Below are 18,336 nucleotides of genomic sequence, written 5' to 3'. Positions count from 1 at the left end.
CGTTAATAGTTCAACACAGAGTACATAGAAAGTTTACGCTTGTAGAGTTCAGACAGTACTAATTGTGCATTTAATAAGGCAAACATCAAGGCTTCTGGCAAACTAGGAGTTTCAAGACCATGGACGTGTCACGTGGTGAAGAAACATGGGGCTCAAAAAACAGGGTTCTTTTTTGTTAAAAAAAAGTTTTTAGGGTTCTTTGTTTTCCACTTTCAGGTAAGGGTTTCACCGAAGTGGAAATAGGGAACTTGGGAATAGAGGAGGGGGGAAAAGTGGAAATAGGAAACAAAAGTCCCTTAGGGTTGGTTGCAAGGTTTAAATTCCTCAATCCCATCTTCTCTCTAAATGTTTTTGTTTGGGGGAGGAAAACAAACAAGCATGCTAGCAAAATGCTTTTCTTTTTAGCATCATTGCCACGCTGAGCGAGACCAATCCAGAGAGAAGTTTCTGGAGACAATCATCGTCATCATAAAAAGGGGTCGGTGGGTCCTGAAATCCCTAGTTTTTAAGCGTTTCTAGATCGATCTGCATATGGGTGTTTTTTTGTTTTTGTTAAAAGGAAAAGAAAGTCTGGTGGTTTTTAAGAGGATGTCCAGATGATTGTAAGTTTCATTTCACGGCACCCAGTCTTTTCAGAAGTTTCTTCCCTTTGGAAAGGAGACCCTTCGTCTTTCTCGAAGAGACCTCCCTGCCTCGCCTGGGGCTACCAGAGCCCATAGTTGGGAGAGGTGACCCCGAGTGGAGATGGGCTGTGGGGCTTGGTGATCTCCTTGGTGGTGAACCTGTGTTCTCAGGAGGAACCTGATAGGTATATTTGTTAAGTTTACTGAAGGGTTGTAGTCACGGACAACAAGAAAGCTTTTTTTTCTTTTGTTTTTTTTTTCATTCATTAAACCAGGGTTTCTCAATCTTGGCCTGTTGAAGACAGGTGGGCTTGCCACGCCCAGAATTCTCCAGCCCACAACCGTTCTAGACCAGGGCTGGGTTGGAGAATTCTGGGAGTTGAAGTCCGCCCATCTTAAAGTGGTCAGAGTTGACAAACACTGCATTAAACACACACACACACACACCTCTTTTAGGGGCGGGATTAGTTTTCTTTTTTATGCCATGTGACAGACCCCGTCTGTTTCCCGGAGTTATGTCAAAAGACTTGTGTAAATTGAATTGGGCTTGATGTTATGTTAAAAGTCGCAGCATAGACAGCTGAAGTCTTCCGCCTATTTTAGAAGACCAACCTCCACAAAAGGACTTATTTTAAAAGAGGGAATCTGGATTTTGCCCGAATCCCTTCGCTTCTCAGGAGGGATCTGGGGACTCACACGTGGCATATGTCTATGTGGACTAACCCACTTCCGGGAAGAATCATCCGGGGTGACGAAGAATTCAGACTAGCTCAATTCTTGCTTTCCTCCATGTTTCTTAATCCGTCACCCCATCCCCACCCAGCCTTTGCCAACTTTTAGCATTCTGTCAGGACATACTTTGAGAAGATGGCACACTGGTGGAAAGGAACAAAGAAAAGCAAACAAAACCACAAATAAAAACAGACCTTAATCACAATCCAAGGAAGCTCTTTGAGACCTCTGGTTGAACGTTTCGGAGTTGGCTGGCATTCTCCACACGCCCAATGGCATTGAAGAGGAGAACGCCGTGAGGAAAAATGGTGGGGAAAAAATACCAAAATGGAGCTCCTAAGAACATCCAACTTCCCTCGTGTTGTGTCTGTTTGAACATCTCAGTGGGTTCGTTAAGCCAAGGAGGTGCCAAGCTTGCTTTGATCTTCGATCAAGGTCTTGTCTAATGGGGGAGGGGAGAAGCCAAAAGGGACCCTTTTTCTCAGCGCAATCCCAACATACACCTGAAGATACCATCTGTGGAGCGTTAATGTGTTTGCCCACCGAACTGAGCGGCACGCTTTCCTTTCAGCTTATTGCATTGGTCAACCAAAGAGCTGCTGAGATGTTGGAGAAAGGAGCACACTTCCATAAGTGACATAGTTTCAACTCGGCCATGACCAGATGGGCAACCACCACCCAAGGAGAACTGCTTTGAAGGCAAACTGGCCACCGGTTATTGAAATTTAGCGTGCTTTTAAAAGAAGGAACTCAAGTCCTCTCTTCCCACCGCCATCCAGGTTGTTTTAGCACAACTGGCTTGCTCAGCAAACAATGTTGGGTTGTTTTTCCTTCTCCCCAATTCGCTAACAATGCAATACGCAGCTTTTCTTTGGAATCAAAACACTGGGAGCACTCTTTATGCAAACAAGCATTAAGGCCGGTAAGAAATATGTTCCAAATAGTCAGAAATGTTTTAAACCCTGGGTGGGTTAAACGAACCTTAAGCCCTGGCGCGTTTCTGCATTTCTTTTTTATAAATCAGAAATTCTCCATTCCTAACTTTGTGCCTTCTATTGCCGCTAGACTAGCAGTCCAATGGCTGGTCTCCTGGAGGGGATGGGACTTGTAGTCCCCCATAGTTGGAAGGCATCCGATTGGGAAATCCTTGCTTTTCTGGAACCAGGGCTAAGGAATTTGGAAACATATTTCTTTTTTTCTGCCCACGTCATGGGCCCAAGGTGGCTCGCGTTACAGGAGGCCAACTTAGAGGAATCGGGGTTATCCACTGGTATCTTCAGTTGCACACTTACGTGAAGGCAATGTTGCCCGTTTTTTAAGGTGTGAAATGAACACTCTTCTTCTGGTTCCCAAGCGGATGAGCAAAGAAATAAAGTAAACATATATACACGTAAAATAGAATAAGAGAAAAAAAAACTGCAAGGATGAGAGAAGACGACACACATGAAACCCTTCAGAAGGGAGCATCATTCAGCAGCTCAAAACATCGCTTTGAAATTTTGAAGTTTTGGGGGCGACGTTCCCCCCTCCCTGCCCAAAATAAGTGCCTGAACTTTTACATCCATCCATCCATCCATCCCCAAGTCTACTGTCTTAGGTAAAGGTCTACAGCAGATCTATAATTTACAGATATAAACTGCTCAAGGTGAGGGGAACGAATATATCTATATCTATATATAGAAAATTAGTGGCTCCTAAATTAGCATGAGCTCGATCACTGATGGAAGGAATAAGTTGGTTTAGAGCGAGGAGCTGTTTCGTTTTTTTTGGTTTTTGTTTTAATCTCCCAGCTTCAGAGCGATCTAAAAACTTGGTTTCAAAAAAAAAAATGCATTTCTTAATAGATCTATCTATCTATCTATATATATACATATACATATGTACACAAACACGTTCAAGCCAAACAGAATCTGAAATGGTTGGCAAGGGGAACAAAGCGAGAAAACAACAGCGTCGTTTTGTTTTTATTTTAATTCTCTTTTTTTTCTCTCTCAATGCTTGCTTACCCTTTTTGCTTTTGTACGTATGGGCGCATCTTGAGGGTACTGCGAGGGCGCGTCGGATAAATAGACTTCTACATCGTCAGGCACTTCTTCAAGAAAATTTGAAGGAACGAGACCCATCTGGTTGTTCAGTTCACCCTGAAACATGGAAATGGAAAGAAAAATGAACGAACAAAGAAGGAGAGATTCAACCCTGGAAATAAGGAGGAATTTTCTGACAGCGAGAACAATCAACCGATGGAACTGAATGAAGTTGCCTTGGGAAGTTGTGGGAGCTTCATCCCTGGAAGCTTTCAAGAAGGGACTGGACTGCCATATGTCAGAAATGGCATAGGGTCTGCTGGGTGGGCGGGGGGAGGGGTGGATTAGATGACCTTCAAGGTCCCTTCCAATTCTTATTCTGTTCTGTCTGAGATAACGGACTAGACAGCTATGGTAGAAAGAGTGCGGAGAAGAGCAACCAGGATGATTGAGGGACTGGGGGCTAAAACTTACGATACAGGAAATGGGCCTGGCTAGTCCAGTGAAGAGAAGAACCAGGGGAGACAGGAGAGCAGCCTTCCAATATTTGAGAGGATGCTACAGAGAGGAGGAAGGGGTCAAGCTATTTTCCAAGGAACCCAAAGGCCAGACAAGGAACAATGGATGAAACTGATCAACCTAGAAATAAGGAGGAATTTTCTGACAGTGAGAGCAATCAACCCATGGAACTGAAGTTGCCTTCAGAAGTTGTGGGAGCGTCATCCCTGGAAGCTTTCAAGGAGAGACTGGACTGCCAATTTGTCAGAAATGGTGTAGGGTCTCCTGCTTGGGTGAGGGGGGGATTGGATTAGATGACCGACAAGGTCCCTTCCAACTCTGTTAATCTGAATCTATCTAAGATGATCAAAGGCCTGGAGACTAAAATATATGATGAACAGTTGCAGGAACTGGACCTGGCTAGTCTAGCGAAGAGAAGGACCAGGGGAGACAGGATAGCAATATTTGAGGGGCTGCCACAGAGAGGAGGGAAGGGGTCAAGCTATTTTCCAAGCCACCCGAAGGCCAGACAAGGAACAATGGATGGAAACTGAACAAGGAGAGGTTCAACCTAGAAATAAGGAGGAATTTTCTGACAGTGAGAGCAATCAACCCATGGAACAGTTGCCTTTGGAAGTTGTGGGAGCTTCATCATCATCACTTGAGCTTCTAGAATAGGGATGTCAAACTCAAGGTCACTTAGAATCTGGCCCGCAGGGCTGCCCTGGAAACAGTGAAGGACTGACCAGTGGTTCCTCTGTCAGCAAAACGGAGCCAGCTCCATTTTCGCTGGCAGAGGGCTAGCAAAACAAACAAAAAACAAACTAAAAAGCAAAACCGAAGGAGAAATGTTTCCCCGTTTGCATTTTGAACAGGCAAGAAGGGACAGGGAAGGAGGAAGAGAAAGAGGAAAGACGAAGAAAAAGATGGGAAGAGAGCAAGGAAGGAAAAATAAGGAAAAAGGGGGAAGGAAGAAGAAAGGAGAAGGAAAAGGGAAGGAAAAAGAAAAGGAAGGAAGAAGGAAGGAAGTTAAAGAGAGAAAAGAAAAGAAGCAAGAGAGCTGAAAGGAGGGAGAAAGTAGAAAGGAAATAGGATGGATGGATGGATGGATGGATGGATGGATGGATGGAAGGAAGGAAGGAAGGAAGGAAGGAAGGAAGGAAGGAAGGAAGGAAGGAAGGGGATGCCTTAGCACTTGGCCCCCACAGGTGCCCCCAATACAATGTGAGTGATGTTGAGTTGGCCACACACCCCTGGCCATGTCCCTCCCCGCCCCCACCAGCCAAACACACCCCTGATGTGGTCCTCAATGAAATCGAGTTTGATACCCCTGCTCTAGGGCACCGTTCCTCAACCATGGTGACTTCAAGATAGGCAGATTTCCAGAATGGTGGAATTCAACTACTGGTGGGCTCTGGCAGACTTAGACCACCTAACTTTCAAGTTCTCCAAGCTAACATTTCTGTTGAGTTATAGAGTAATATAAAATACAAAAAGTAAATAGGAGAGAAGTGAGGGAAGATAAGAAAGAAAGAAAAAGTAGCGTTGACCTCCAACTGCTTCTGTTACAGTAAAATAAGGCGTGAACATCAAATCACAACTTTTTGCTGTTCTGTAATAAAATAACAAGCCATTTCCATAAAGATCTATAAATCAATAAATCTCAAAGTCAAAGTTTTATTCTTCTCCACATCAAGCACGAACTTCAGAAAGCTGTCTCCATATGGAAACAAAAGTACTTATGTTCTTTTCTTTAATCAAAGTGGTCGGTTTTAACTCCATCAATTTCTGCCCGCCTAACTTTCAAAGTTCTCAAGCTCGAGAAACACATCGATCTAGGACTCTCGGTCTTCTTGATCATGGCTGGCTGGAGAATTCTGGGAGTTGAAGTCCACCTGTCCTAAAGTTCTCGAGAAACTGTAATCTGGGGTTCTCAATCTGAATCATGACCTGCTGGGGAATTCTGGAAGTCCCCCTATTTTAAAGTCCTCAAGGCTATTGGAGCTCTTCAATCTCAATCACAGCTGGCTGGGGACTTCTGGGAGTTGAGGTCCACCTATCTTCAGGTCCTCAAGCTTGGAAAATGCTGCTTTAGAAGTTCCCCCAATGCACTGGTTTCAATTATGGGAAGGTCGACCTTGAAAGGTAAAGCAGATTCTTCTCTCTATGGCTAAGAGTTGAAGGACACTAAGTTTTAGTATTTTAACAACACTAAAGCTCATTCTTGACCCACCATCCATCTTGGGTGACATCCTGTCTTCAGGTTCCTTGCTTGTCAACCAAAAGGCTTTTCCCCCACCATTAATACAAACCAGGGGAAGAGCATGAATAAAGCACTTACATAATAAAAACCATCTTCATCAATTTCTCCAAAGACAGTAATGATGTCGCCGGTACAAAATGTGAGCTCAGCCTGCAGAAACGATTAATAAAAAAAATAAAGCCATTACTTTCACACCTCTTAGTCCAGCGTTTCTCAAATCTTTTGCTCTGAGGACCCCCCTCCCACATTTAAAAATTAGACCGGACAACCATTTGATTGGGATGGCGTAAGGTCTACTACCTTGAACGGGGAGCAGTGGTGGGATTCAATATTTTTTTTTACTACCGGTTCTGTGGGAATGGCGTGGCTCGGTGGGCGTGGCAGGGGAAGGATACTGCAAAATCCCCATTCCCTTCCTCACCCCACTGACCTGCTTTCCAGCTCTGTTCTCCTGTGCGGGGCAACCAAAGGAGACTCAGCCGATCAGCTGGGACTCAATGGGAGGTGGAGATTAGACAGGGCCGGGGCCAGTCAGAGGTGGCTTTTGCCGGTTCTCCGAACTACTCAAAATTTCCGCTACCGGTTCTCCACAACTGGTCAGAACCTGCTGAATACCACCTCTGGCGGGGAGGTGGACTAGAAGACCTCCGAGATCCCTTCCAGGCCAGCCCCATGATTCTATCTTCTAAGTAGCCAGTGGTCCAGGAAAAAGTTTCTGGACAGATCCGGAACCCACGCCATAATTTTCAACCCACCTGTTTTGTCCCCTAATTGGATGCTGTAGCCCCATTTCCCATTGGGTTTTTTTGTTTAATTACAAAACAAAATGTTCTGGGTTTGTGTCCATGACCACAATACCTCCACATCAACATTAGGAGAGCTTTCTCTTGGGTCGTAGTCATACAACGCAACCATTCTTCTTGTGGTTGACCCAGGCAGGCGGCTGCTTCTTCGGTTTCTTTCTGTTCCAACCCAAAGAGAGAAAGCGATTGCAACTGTCCTTAAGTGTACAACAGGCCATTAATTTGTAGCATCCTTGGGTGGTGTGGGCTTAGTTGTTTTCTTGCTGATGTTTCATTACCCAAATAGGGAACGTCATCAATGCTAGAAGGGAGTGGGGTTTGTGGAATGGAGGAGGAAGAGGAAGAAAAAGAGGAAGAGGAAGGAAGGAAGGAAGGAAGGAAGGAAGGAGAGGAGAGGAGAGGAGAGGAGAGGAGAGGAGAGGAGAGGAGAGGAGAGGAGGAAGGGGAAGAGGAGGACTGTGGTGTCCTTGCTCTCTAAGCTTGGTTGTTTCCTTGCAGACATTTCAAGACCCAACTAGGCAACATTATCACTGTTAGAAGAGAGTGGAGTTGGTGAAATGGAGGAGGAGAAGAGGAGGAGGAATGAAGAAGAAACGGAGGGAGAGAGGAAAGGAGGAAGGAAAGAGGAGCAGTAGTAGGAGCAGGAGGAGGAAGAAGACCATGTGGTCCTCGATATCCTCTGAGCTTGGTTGTTTCCTTGCAGATGTTTCATGACCCAACTAGGCAACATTATCAGTGTTAGAAATGAGTGGAGTTTGTGGAATGGAGAAGGAGGACGAAGAAGAGGAAGAAGGAAGGGAGGGAGGGAGGAAGGAAGGAGGGAAGGAAGAAAGAAGGGAGGAGGAGAGCAGGGAGGGAGGGACGGAGGAAGGAGGGAAGGAGGAGCGGTAGTAGTAGTAGGATCACTAGGAAGAGGAGAAGGAGGAAGAGGACTGTGTAGTCCTCAGTGTCCTCTGAGCTTGGTTGTTTCCTTGACATTTCATGACCCAACTAGGTAACATCATCAGTGCTAGGAGAAGGGTTTGCTCTCCGTTTATATACAAGCAGCTCACTCTATCAGTGTTGGTGGGAGTGTTGTAGCCCTTCAATATGGATGCTATTTACTGCTTTATTGTTGATGTGGTATTACAGAGCAAGCCACTTGTCTACGATCTTAGTGCTTTCCAAAGAATGAAGTGTCCTAGTTAAAGATGCTGTGGGAATGCAACTAAGAGGAGCCCTGATCTCAAAGGTGGAGAACCTTTCCCAACCGTGGAAATAACTGTCCAAAGGACAACTGGTGGTCAGGCCACCAGTTCCATGCATGTCCACAGGCCGATGCTTACCAAGTTTCTCAATTGGGGTGTTCAGAGGGAGGAACCCTTGCTTCAGAAGGTGGTCCATCATTTCTTGGTCGTCTGCTTGGATTTCGGAAACCATGTTGCAAGGAATAAGGCCCAGCCTCGCACAAGTTTCCCCCCGATAAAACCCGTCGGCATCTTTGTCCCCATAAACCTTAGACGTAGAAAAGAGGCATGACACAGACAAGAATCAAAAGAACCACCAGTTAGAATTTGCAAAGGTTCATCGTGATGCATACCTTATGCCACCAGGCTTGAAATTTTAGGCTTGGACAACCTAGAACTACACCGCCGTCGGTCCGACCTAAGCGTAGTACAGAAAATTATCTACTACGATGTCCTACTTGCCAATGACTACTTCAGCTTCAACCTCAACAATACACGAGCACACAATAGATACAAACTCGGGGTAAACCGCTCCAAACTCAACTGCAAGAAATACGACTTCAGCGACAGAGTGGTCAATGCCTGGAATACTCTACCTGACTCTGTGGTTTCTTCCCCAAACCCCCAAAACCTTTAACCTTAGACTGTCTACTGTTGACCTCACCCCATTCCCAAGAGGTCTGTAGGGGGCGTGCATAAGCGCACCAATGTGCCTATCGTCCCTGTCCTAATGCTCCCTTTTTATTCGTATCCATTTCATGTTTAGTTTAGTTTACTACTTTATTGTCACTGCACCTCGTACAGCAAAATTAAATACCATCTTCAGTGTACATTATGACTATGAAAATAAACACAAACACACATCCTTCACATTCTATACATTGTATTGAAAATCGCTGATATTGCATGAATATTGCACTATGCAGTAGAATTCAATAGAGTTATTGTCCTGGGATAGAAGCTATTTTTCAGCCTATTTGTCCTTATTTTTATTATTCTGTACCATCTGCCTGATGGTAACAGTTCAAAAAAAGGGTTCCCAGGATGAGATGGATCTTTGAGAATGTTTTGAACTTTCTTAAGGCAGCGGGAGCTCTAAAGCTCTTCCAAAGAGGGGAGAAGGCAACCAATTATGTATTCACAATCATGTTTACACTTGTATCTGTTATCGAATACATGCTCGACAAAAAAATAAAATTAAATTAAAAATTAAATGTAGCTATCATCTATCATGTAAGTCCTCAACTTATGACCACCATCGAGCCCAACATTTCCGTTGCTAAGCAAGACAGTCAAGGGAGTCTTGCCCCATCTTATGACCTTTCTTGCCACAGTTACGTGAATCAGAAAAGTCAAGGAAGAATGGATGGAAACTGAATGGGGAGAGATTCAACCTGGAAATAAGGAGGAATTTTCTGGCAGTGAGGGCAACCAACCAGTGGAACAGAAGTTGCCTTTGGAAGTTGTGGGAGCTTCGTCACTGGAGCCATCTGTCAGAAATGGTGCAGGGTCTCCTGCTTGGGCAGGGGATTGGACTAGATGACCTTCAAAGTTCCTTCCAACTCTGTTATACTGAATCTATCTAAGATTATCAAAGGGCTGGAGACTAAAACATACGAAGAACGGTTGCAAGAACTAAGCATGGCTAGTCTATTGAAGAGAAGGACCAGGGGAGACAGGATAGTAGTCTTCCAATATTTGAGGGGCTGCCACAGAGAGGAGGAAGGGGGTTAAGCTATTTTCCAAGGCACCCAAAGGCCAGAAAAGGAATAACAGATGGAAACTGATCCAGGAAGGATTCAACCTGGAAATAAGGAGAAACTTTCTGACAGTGAGAACAATCAACCCATGGAACAGAAGTTGCCTTCAGAAGTTGTGGGAGCTTCATCACTGGAGGCTTTCAAGAAGAGACAGGACTGCCATCTGTCAGAAATGGGGTAGGGTCTCCTGCTTGGGTGGGTGGGGGGTTGGACTAGATGACCTACAAGGTCCCTTCCAAGTCCGTTAATCTGTAAATCAGCCCTACCTTGATAATTTGCCCTTCTTTAAAGGGAAGTTCTTCGGTTGCATCAGGGTTTGGAGACATGGTCAGTGGGTCATAATCAAAGAGGGCGACAAAGATCCGTGTTGTCATCTCTTCTGCTCCAGGGTCAGTTTCTGATTCTTCGTAGATCTCTGGAGACAGGCGGTCGCGGCTACTGTACCCATCTGGGAAAGCAGAAAGATTGGACCAGCAAATTGGTTATATGGAGGTAAGAGCCATTGGGAGTACAGGTAGTCCTCGACTTATGACTGCCACAGAGGCCCCAATTTCTGTTGTTAAGTGAGACACTGCTTGAGTGAGGGTTTTTTTGCCCCCCGTTTTATGACTTTTCTTGCCTCGGTTGTTAAGCGAATCACCGCAGTTGATAAATTAGAAATCCAGTTGTTAAGTGAATCTGGCTTTGCACGTTGGAAGGTCACAAAAGGTGATCCAGTGACCCCGGGACTCTGCAACGGTCGTAACAATGAACCAGTGGCCATGGGAATGCTGCAAAGGTCGTCACTGTGAAAAACAGTCGTAAGTCCTTTTTTCAGTGCCATGGTAAAGTTGAATGGTCACTAAATGAACTGTTATAAGTTAACCTGACAACCGTATGTTTAGTGACTCAAGTTAGGTCCTCGCACTTACTACTGTCGTAACATCTGCACGTTCGTGTGATCATAATTTAGGTGCTTGGCAATTGTGCATTTATATCCAGTCGTTTAGAACAATGTTCCTCAAACTCAGCGGCTTAAAAGATATGTGGGCTTCAAATCCCACAATCCCCCAGCACCCGGTGTGCTTTCTTCCCTCCAAACTAGCGTTGCAATACAATAAATGCCGCGGTCGGCCACTAGATGGCACTGCAGAACTGCATGTGGATTTTGATCCTAACTTGTTCCTTGCTTGAAGTTGAAACAAAACCACATCAGCCAGCCTGCTAATGGCATAGTTCCAAGTGATCAGATGTCCTGGCCAGCACTGCCCCCAGTCATAGATACACATTTTCCTAGGAAGGAAGGCAGGCAGGCAGGCAGGTAAGCAGGCAGGTGAGCAGGCAGGTGAGAACGAAGGCAGGGAGGGATTGTTTGAAGTTATGATGGCACTGAAAAAAGCAACCTTTGACTGTCACAACGTTCCCCGCTGTCACATGATCACAATCCAGGCACTTGGGAACCAGCTCACATTTACAATGGTTGCAGCCTGCTGGAGTTACGGGATCGCCATTTGAGAACTTCGATGCGAATATTTTTATTACCGGTTCTGTGGGCATGGCTAAGTGGGCACGGCTTCTTTTTTCGCAGCATTCCACCCCCAGCGCTCCATTTTTATTTTTTATTTTTGCCTCCTGGGACTCAGGGAAGCCTCCTGGGCAGAGCAGTAAGACACAACGAGGGGGATCCCAGCACAGCTGATCATCGGAACAGCTGATTGTCGGGAGGAAAAAAAAAAAGAAATACCACTTTGGCCGAACTGGTAGCTGTTTTTTTATGACTGATTTGCTTGAACTGGTCCGGACTGGTAGAATATCACCACCGTTCCCAGCTGCTTCCAACAATCAAAGTTAATGGGAAAGCTTGCAGGAAAGGTAGCAAGTTGCAGCCACGGTGATTCACTTAATGACTGTGGCCAAAGAGGTCGTAAAACCAGGGGGAAGTCCTATGGTGCCTATTTAACCTCCACACTGCTTAATGACCAATTTCTTGGTCCCAATTGTGGTTGTTTTCCTTTAAACCTCACATCAGTTCATCTTGTGTTCAGGCCTGTTTGGTTCTTTCGTTTAACAAGAAGTGAATACGATTGTCACTCGTCCGCACCAGCCATATTCCTTCCTGGACTCTCCATCTACGGAACTGTTAAAAATAAGGCGGCTATTTAAAATCACACGCACACACACAAAAGGTGTGAATTGTGTGAAGTTTGAACTATTTAAAGTCATTTCTAATTATGAGACTTTGCACAAGGGAGAAGTGTCAGCTGACCCTTGAGGTAAGCAAGGGTGAACGAAGTCGATGTGCTTGCTCAAATTGTGTACGGTAACTATTGCAAGTCCCGTGTTAATGAAGTTATAAAAATTGGTCACAGCAAAAAAAAAATTTCCCAGCTTGCCTTCCTTCTTTGCAATTGTTACCTTTAATATGTTAGTTGACCAGATTCTTGTTTATAGGCTTCAATAAATAAACTATTTTTAAAATATATATATATATATATCTTTGTCGGTAAATTATAAATTCAACACAAAAAATAGTTTGCTGCGAAAGTGACTGCCTGCAAAAGCTCTTGGATTGGGGCTGAAAGGTGAAAGCGGAAGCAGTATATGTTGTGGCCTGCCAGCTGCCAGTGGAGCTGGCGCCAGACTCGGATGATGAGGAAGTTGGGGAGGAACTTGGGCCAGTCCTGGAGTCAGGGGAAGGCTCTGATGGATGCTCTGCGTCAGAAGCAGATATAGAGCCAGGGCCATCTGATATCTGCCTTCAGAGTCAGAGATAAGCGAAGAAGAAGAACAGCTGGAGCCTGTTCCCAATGCGCGTATGCACAGAGCTGTCGGGAGAGGAGAACAACTGTGGAACAGGGGTCGACTTAGGAAGAAAGGCACAAGGGGATGCTGAATGGCCCCTCCCTGGGTAATAAATAGAAGCAAAAGGGGAGTGGTGGTTGCACGATACACATAGTTCATATTTCTTTTGAAAGATTTGCTTATCAGAGTTCGTGCCTCACAAACACTCCTTGCTAAGAATTAATTTACAGCTTTGTGACTGGAAGCTCTCGGCCTGGCAATATCCCAGGACTGATAAGGTCTGTTCTTTGCAATTAACCTTTGGGAGGATTATTGCCTGGACTTTTCTGTGTTGAATGCCATGAATTCACAGTAACTAAATAAAGAGGGGAATTTAGGGACAAGGAGTCTGTTTCTTGGTTTCGCTAAGGCTGGGTCAGAACAGTATGCTTCATCCCGTATTTGGGCAGACCAGGTCGCCCGGATAGACCGGTTTCACTGGAAAAACACTTGTTCCCTTCCATTGCATCAAAGCAGGTCTTCAAAGTCAACCTCCTCCTCTAAACTCAGTAACCCCCCAACCAAGCACACGGAGGCATCATCGCCAACTCACCCATAGAAGGGACCAGAATGGGACGTGATCTTTGAGGACCAGAAGTGCCGTGAGATAATCTTCGATCTGGATGCTCCCCTCGATCCGGCCTCCTGGATGACATGGGTTTACTTAAGAGCTGAAGGTCCACACCAATAGAAAATAAAAGAAGAGAGAATGGGGGAGGGAGAAAAAGATGTTTAAAAGCTACCCAACTGCCCCGTAGAAGGTGTGAAAGGCAACAAGGGAGAATACACAATTGCGTGGAAGAAAAATCAAATGAATCGTTCTCCAAAAAACGTACGTTCTAAAGGCAACTAAACTTTTCTTTTTTAACTGAAAGGTTAGCTGAAAAAGAAAAGGAAGAAAGAAAGGGGGGAGGGGAGAGAACAGATGCCATTAAACCTGAGAAAGAAAATCACAGAGAGAGAGAGAGAGAGAGAGAGAAAGAGAGAAAGAGAGGCAGACAGACGGAGAGACGGAAAAATTGCCATCCGGATATGGCACATATTTGGCAGACAACAGTCGCACATTCAAACAAACAAACAAACAAAAGGAGAATTAAACGTTTTCTTTTGCCTTTGTGGTTGCGTCTTTTGGCCTCCTCTTTGTTGAGAATGTGGCTGTTCCTTGGAACTACGAAAATCTGGATGAGCTGGTAGGTTTATCGGCTTTTTCAGCGAGTTTAGCCTGTCCTATTTGCAGAATATTTGCCATCCTTTGCAGAATATGTGCAGAATATTTGCCTAGACACCTACAACCTCTTTCCTCTTATCTGTTACTTTCCTGCCACCTGCCCAACTTTAAAAAAAAAAAATGGTGAAAGAGGCTTTCAAATTCTCTCAAGGACCTTCAGGAGAATGGCTTTGCAAATAACCAACCATCGGTGCGGAAAACAGAAACAAATCAATTTGGTCGATGGACAATTTTGGAAAAGAAGAAAGCATTCCATGCATTCGGAATAATGGACTGTTGGATCTCCTTATCATGCAGAGTGGAATGTTTGGAGCATCTCTAGTTTGCTACACCAGGAGCAAACCATGATCCGGATCAACGGGAGAGAATCACATTCCTTAAGTAAGACACAACATCCATCTATGTCTCAAAGGGTTCCAAGTCTTTCCGTTGCCTTGAAAAAAAAAGGCTAAAACCTAGGAGAGTGGATGATGGGTCTTCCTGCAGGATGAGAGAGTTAGGAGTTTGCAACTTCAAAGGCAAGAAGAGGTGATTTCTGATTTTGTTCAAAAGAAAAAAAAAAGAAACAAGCAGGAATGGAAAAATAAAGTAGGAATAGAAAGAAGCATATGGTCCATTAAAGACGCTGGAGCTCCCCAAGGATTGGCGAGAATGTTTCATCCTTGAAAATCTGGAATGAGGTTAAAAATGAACGAAACTAAAAATAAAATAAAAGATAAAAACTATTGAAAGCAGACATTGAACGGAAGAAGGGAGGAGGGGATGGAAATGCATTCATTGTTTGGTTGTGTGTATTTCGTTGTTGTTGCTGAAGGTGTGCATCAAATTATACATGGTTCTATTCTACCGAGCGAGCTCAAAATCGAGAGCACAGATATAAAGAAGGGAAAACACGAGAAATAAAATCAAAGAGCGACCCCAAATGTCAGGACAATGGCAGTTCAGCTAACCCTTAATTAAAACATCGTTTCAGTTGTCCTTTTAAAGAAAAGAGAAGGGGGAAAAAGAGGCAGGTGTTTTAAAAAAATTTTATTTATTTATTTATATATTTATTCGTGGCCTTGTGGGGGGAACAATGAAATCATAATGGACCGACAAGCAATTTAATCTCATTTTATTTTATTTTATTTTATTTTATTTTAAAGCAAGGCACAAAATTAAAAGAAAGAAGGAAAAACGAAACCGAAGGGATAGCGTTCGGAGGCCGATGAAGCAATGCAAATTAAGATGGCAAACGAATGATTGGGAGGCGGAGAAGGAAACAAAAATGGGAAAAAGAAAGGAAGGAAGAAAGAAAGAAAGTGTCACGTGCAATATGGGAAGAGAAGAACTCAAAACGGAAAGAGAGAAATAAAAGAGATTTTTTTTTGTTTGAAAATAAAGGAAGTGATTTGGCAGGCAGATGTTAGAAGAAGGAAGCTTGGATTGCAACACACCGGTGGGGCTTCGGACATTCGGTAGGGTTGCTTTGAAAGCGGAAGAGAAGTTAGTCTCGTTTCATTCTCTATCAAGGGGCTACTCCAACCTCCCCCAGCATCTTCATGGCTGGAACGTTCTGCTCCAGAACTTTTCTGATGTTCTGGCTTCCTCTTGTAACAAGCTGAAAGGTCTTCCTGGTTTGGAGAATCCACAAAGAGCTGGATGGGGTCTCCAAAATCTTCTTCAACGCTACTCTGCCGGACTAAGGTCTTCCGGCGGGCCAGGAGCGGCCGTAAAGACGAAGAAGAGCTGTCCTCCTCTTGACCACAGGCGGAGGACATACGAGCAGCGAGGGTCTCATGCACCGGGGGGAAATTAAAACGTGATTCTTCTTCTTCGCTGCCACAGTCCAAACCACTATCTGGGCTTCGGGTGGAAGACCTGCTGGATCGACCACAACCTCGTTCTTCGGTGTCCTCCAAACTCCGCGACTTGGTGGTGGGGTGCCAGGAGATGGGATGGTCTTGGCTGGAAGCCTTGGTCGATCTACTCTCTCTAGCTAGGGCGTTTGGGGCCTGGCGGGTTCTCCATAATCCCTGCTTGTGGAAACGTTCGGGGTGATCGCCCTCCTCTTCCGCCACTTCAGGGATACTGAACAGTGTCTTACGGTGGCGGGCAAAATTGGGAGGCTCCTGGGAAGCTGTTTCCGTGGCTTTAGGATGATAGCATTCCTTTAAGAGTCACCACCGAGAAAGAAAGAAAAGAAAAGAAAAGAAAAGAAAGAAAGAAAGAAAGAAAGAAAGAAAGAAAGAAAGAAAGAAAGAAAGAAAGAAAGAAAGAAAGAAGGAAGAAAGGCAAGGAGAACAAAGTGTGCAATTTTTAAAAAGAGGGAGAGGAGGGAAGGGGAGGGGAGGAGAGGAGAGGAGATGAATGAATTGGGAAGGAAAAGAAAGGGAAGGGATGAATAGAGAACAGAAGAGAAGGGAAGGGAAAGGAAAGGAGGATGGGGATGGGGATAAGGAAGGGAAGGGGAGGAAGGAAAGGGGGAAAGGAAAGGAAAAAAGGAAAGGAGGATGGGGATAAGGAAGGGAATGGAAGGAAAGGAGAGGAAGGAAAGGAAAGGAAGGGAAAAAATAAAGACAGAATTAGTTGTACAGCAATGGTGAGCTGAAAGCATGCGGCTCTTATTCAAGTGAAGAACTATGTCATGCTTTGAATGGGAATCTGTGAAAATAAAACAGATGATTAGAACAGCTGTCCTAGCGTGGTCTATCGGGCGAGATGTCAACTTTAGCAGGCATGTCAAAAGAAGAACCTGACAAGGCATACAGAATATGAGTAGTTGACCCTACATAGAAAATCTCATCTCTGAATCGGCTACCACTGGAACTTAACCCTTCTCTCGCTCGGTGTTAGTATCCTGTCTCTATTCAGTACAAAATCTCTTCGCTATTGATTAAAAGAACTAGTTTTTGTTTTTCCTTTAGCGGGTGTGACTCTCTGAAGATCGTCCTTCTCCTCCAATGGTGGGGAAGCCGCCCCAGATCCACCAGAAATGCTCCAATCCTATTAATAGTGGTTTGTTTTTGTTTTTTTAACTGTTTAGACCGTAACAAGTTCCTAAAAATAATCCTAGATTTTCCTAAAGAGATCAAAACAATGACACCTACTTTTGAAAGGAGGAAAAGAAAAAGAAAAAAGAAAGAAAACCATGATACCTGCTGCTGGATGGGAGAGGACCCATTTTAGAAGAAAAACAGCAGGAAATGTGATGCCGCAGAGAACTCCAAGGCTGAAGGGAAGCTCTTTTTCTAAAGCTATGCCCCTCCCCCACTTTGCTTTTCAGAAAATCCCTTGTTCCTAACCTTAAGCCTTTCCATTTGGTGGAAGGATTCAAGATTTCAACATTTGAATTGCAACTTTGGCCACCTCGGTTTTCAAAGACAGCACGCTGTATTTTGTCTACTAAAAGCCAGAAAAAAGCCACCTAGACCCCATGGGAAAGTTCACAGATGTTTGAAGAAGATGTCCATAGTCTAGGTCCCAATGGCAAAATCCAAGCTTAAGAGACACGGTGGGAATTTTTCCTCTCTTGAAGTCTCCAAAAATTTCCAGAGGGCCATGCGTTGCTTACCTAGACTCTCATCTTATCTAGATCTTTTGATACCCCCAATTTATACTCCATTCACACAACCGTTCCTTTCTTTCTCTCTTGCACCAGAACTGCACCGGAGGAAAACCGTAGTACATCTCAAACTAGATTTGGAACATCTCTTTGTGTACAATAAGGACTGGTTAACGCAACCAACTCAACACTTAAACCGCTAGGGTTTGCCAATCATGCCTCAGGGCAGACACCAACCACAAATCGATAACTAGTCTATAAATCATGGCTTGTGGACCACAGTCATTTCAAACTGGGTTCACCCTGTCTGGAGATTCTCAGCCATCCATGTCATGGTTGTCCTAAAGGTGCTTTTTTTCAAGAGGCAACTGAAGAAGCTTCTTGGATGAGAAGTGAGATGTCTTCAAGGGAAAACAAAACAGGTCCAGTGGCCTCTTGAAAAAAAAAAAGCGCCTTTGGGTCATCGTGTCTTTATACCTTCAGGGTGTTATGTGAGGTTACGCTCACTCGTCTCCTCCCGCCATCTTCCAGCTGCATCTCCGAGTATAAGTCTTCTTCATCTTCTTCCATAATGTCGGACAAATCAGAACCTCGGCTGCTTTCTGTGTGATATTCCTCCCCGTGGCAATAGTGGGGCTGTGAGAGAGGGGAGGGAGAGAGGGAACACAGAACCATAGGGTGATGAGGGACTCTTGACAAATGTATCTTTCCTTTTATGTACACTGAGAGCATTTGCTCCAAAGACAAATTCCTTGTGTGTCCAATCACACTTGGCCAATAAAGAATTCCACTCCACTCCACTCCAACTTCTGAAG

General features: G+C 44.5%; 1 protein-coding gene across 9 annotated transcripts in view; it reads right to left on the bottom strand.

Moving 5' to 3' along the window:
• Window positions 1-182: 182 nt before the first annotated feature.
• The window catches only part of RIMBP2 (RIMS binding protein 2), an 85,553-nt gene continuing 67,399 nt past the window's right edge, over window positions 183-18,336 (bottom strand). For 3 of the 9 annotated variants that reach the window (XM_087913454.1, XM_087913455.1, XM_026716215.2), the window contains 9 exons: window positions 17,999-18,157; window positions 15,414-16,127; window positions 13,303-13,420; window positions 10,196-10,377; window positions 8,269-8,437; window positions 6,999-7,102; window positions 6,219-6,290; window positions 3,362-3,496; window positions 726-2,697 (listed from right to left, as the gene is read on the bottom strand). In XM_087913454.1, the coding sequence (XP_087769580.1) occupies window positions 2,671-2,697; window positions 3,362-3,496; window positions 6,219-6,290; window positions 6,999-7,102; window positions 8,269-8,437; window positions 10,196-10,377; window positions 13,303-13,420; window positions 15,414-16,127; window positions 17,999-18,157 (1,680 nt within the window). In that variant the 3' untranslated portion in view covers window positions 726-2,670. Of the gene's footprint in view, window positions 2,698-3,361; window positions 3,497-6,218; window positions 6,291-6,998; window positions 7,103-8,268; window positions 8,438-10,195; window positions 10,378-13,302; window positions 13,421-15,413; window positions 16,128-17,998; window positions 18,158-18,336 lie in introns of all 9 variants that reach the window. The other 6 variants (XM_087913457.1, XM_087913458.1, XM_026716217.2 and 3 more) reach the window with 4 other exon arrangements.

Source organism: Pseudonaja textilis, chromosome 15, assembly GCF_049901715.1.
Source record: "Pseudonaja textilis isolate UNSWEBS1 chromosome 15, rPseTex1.2, whole genome shotgun sequence".
In the NCBI taxonomy this organism is placed as follows: domain Eukaryota; kingdom Metazoa; phylum Chordata; class Lepidosauria; order Squamata; family Elapidae; genus Pseudonaja; species Pseudonaja textilis.
Note: the sequence above shows the minus strand (reverse complement) of the source record. Positions and strands in the feature narration are given on the sequence as shown.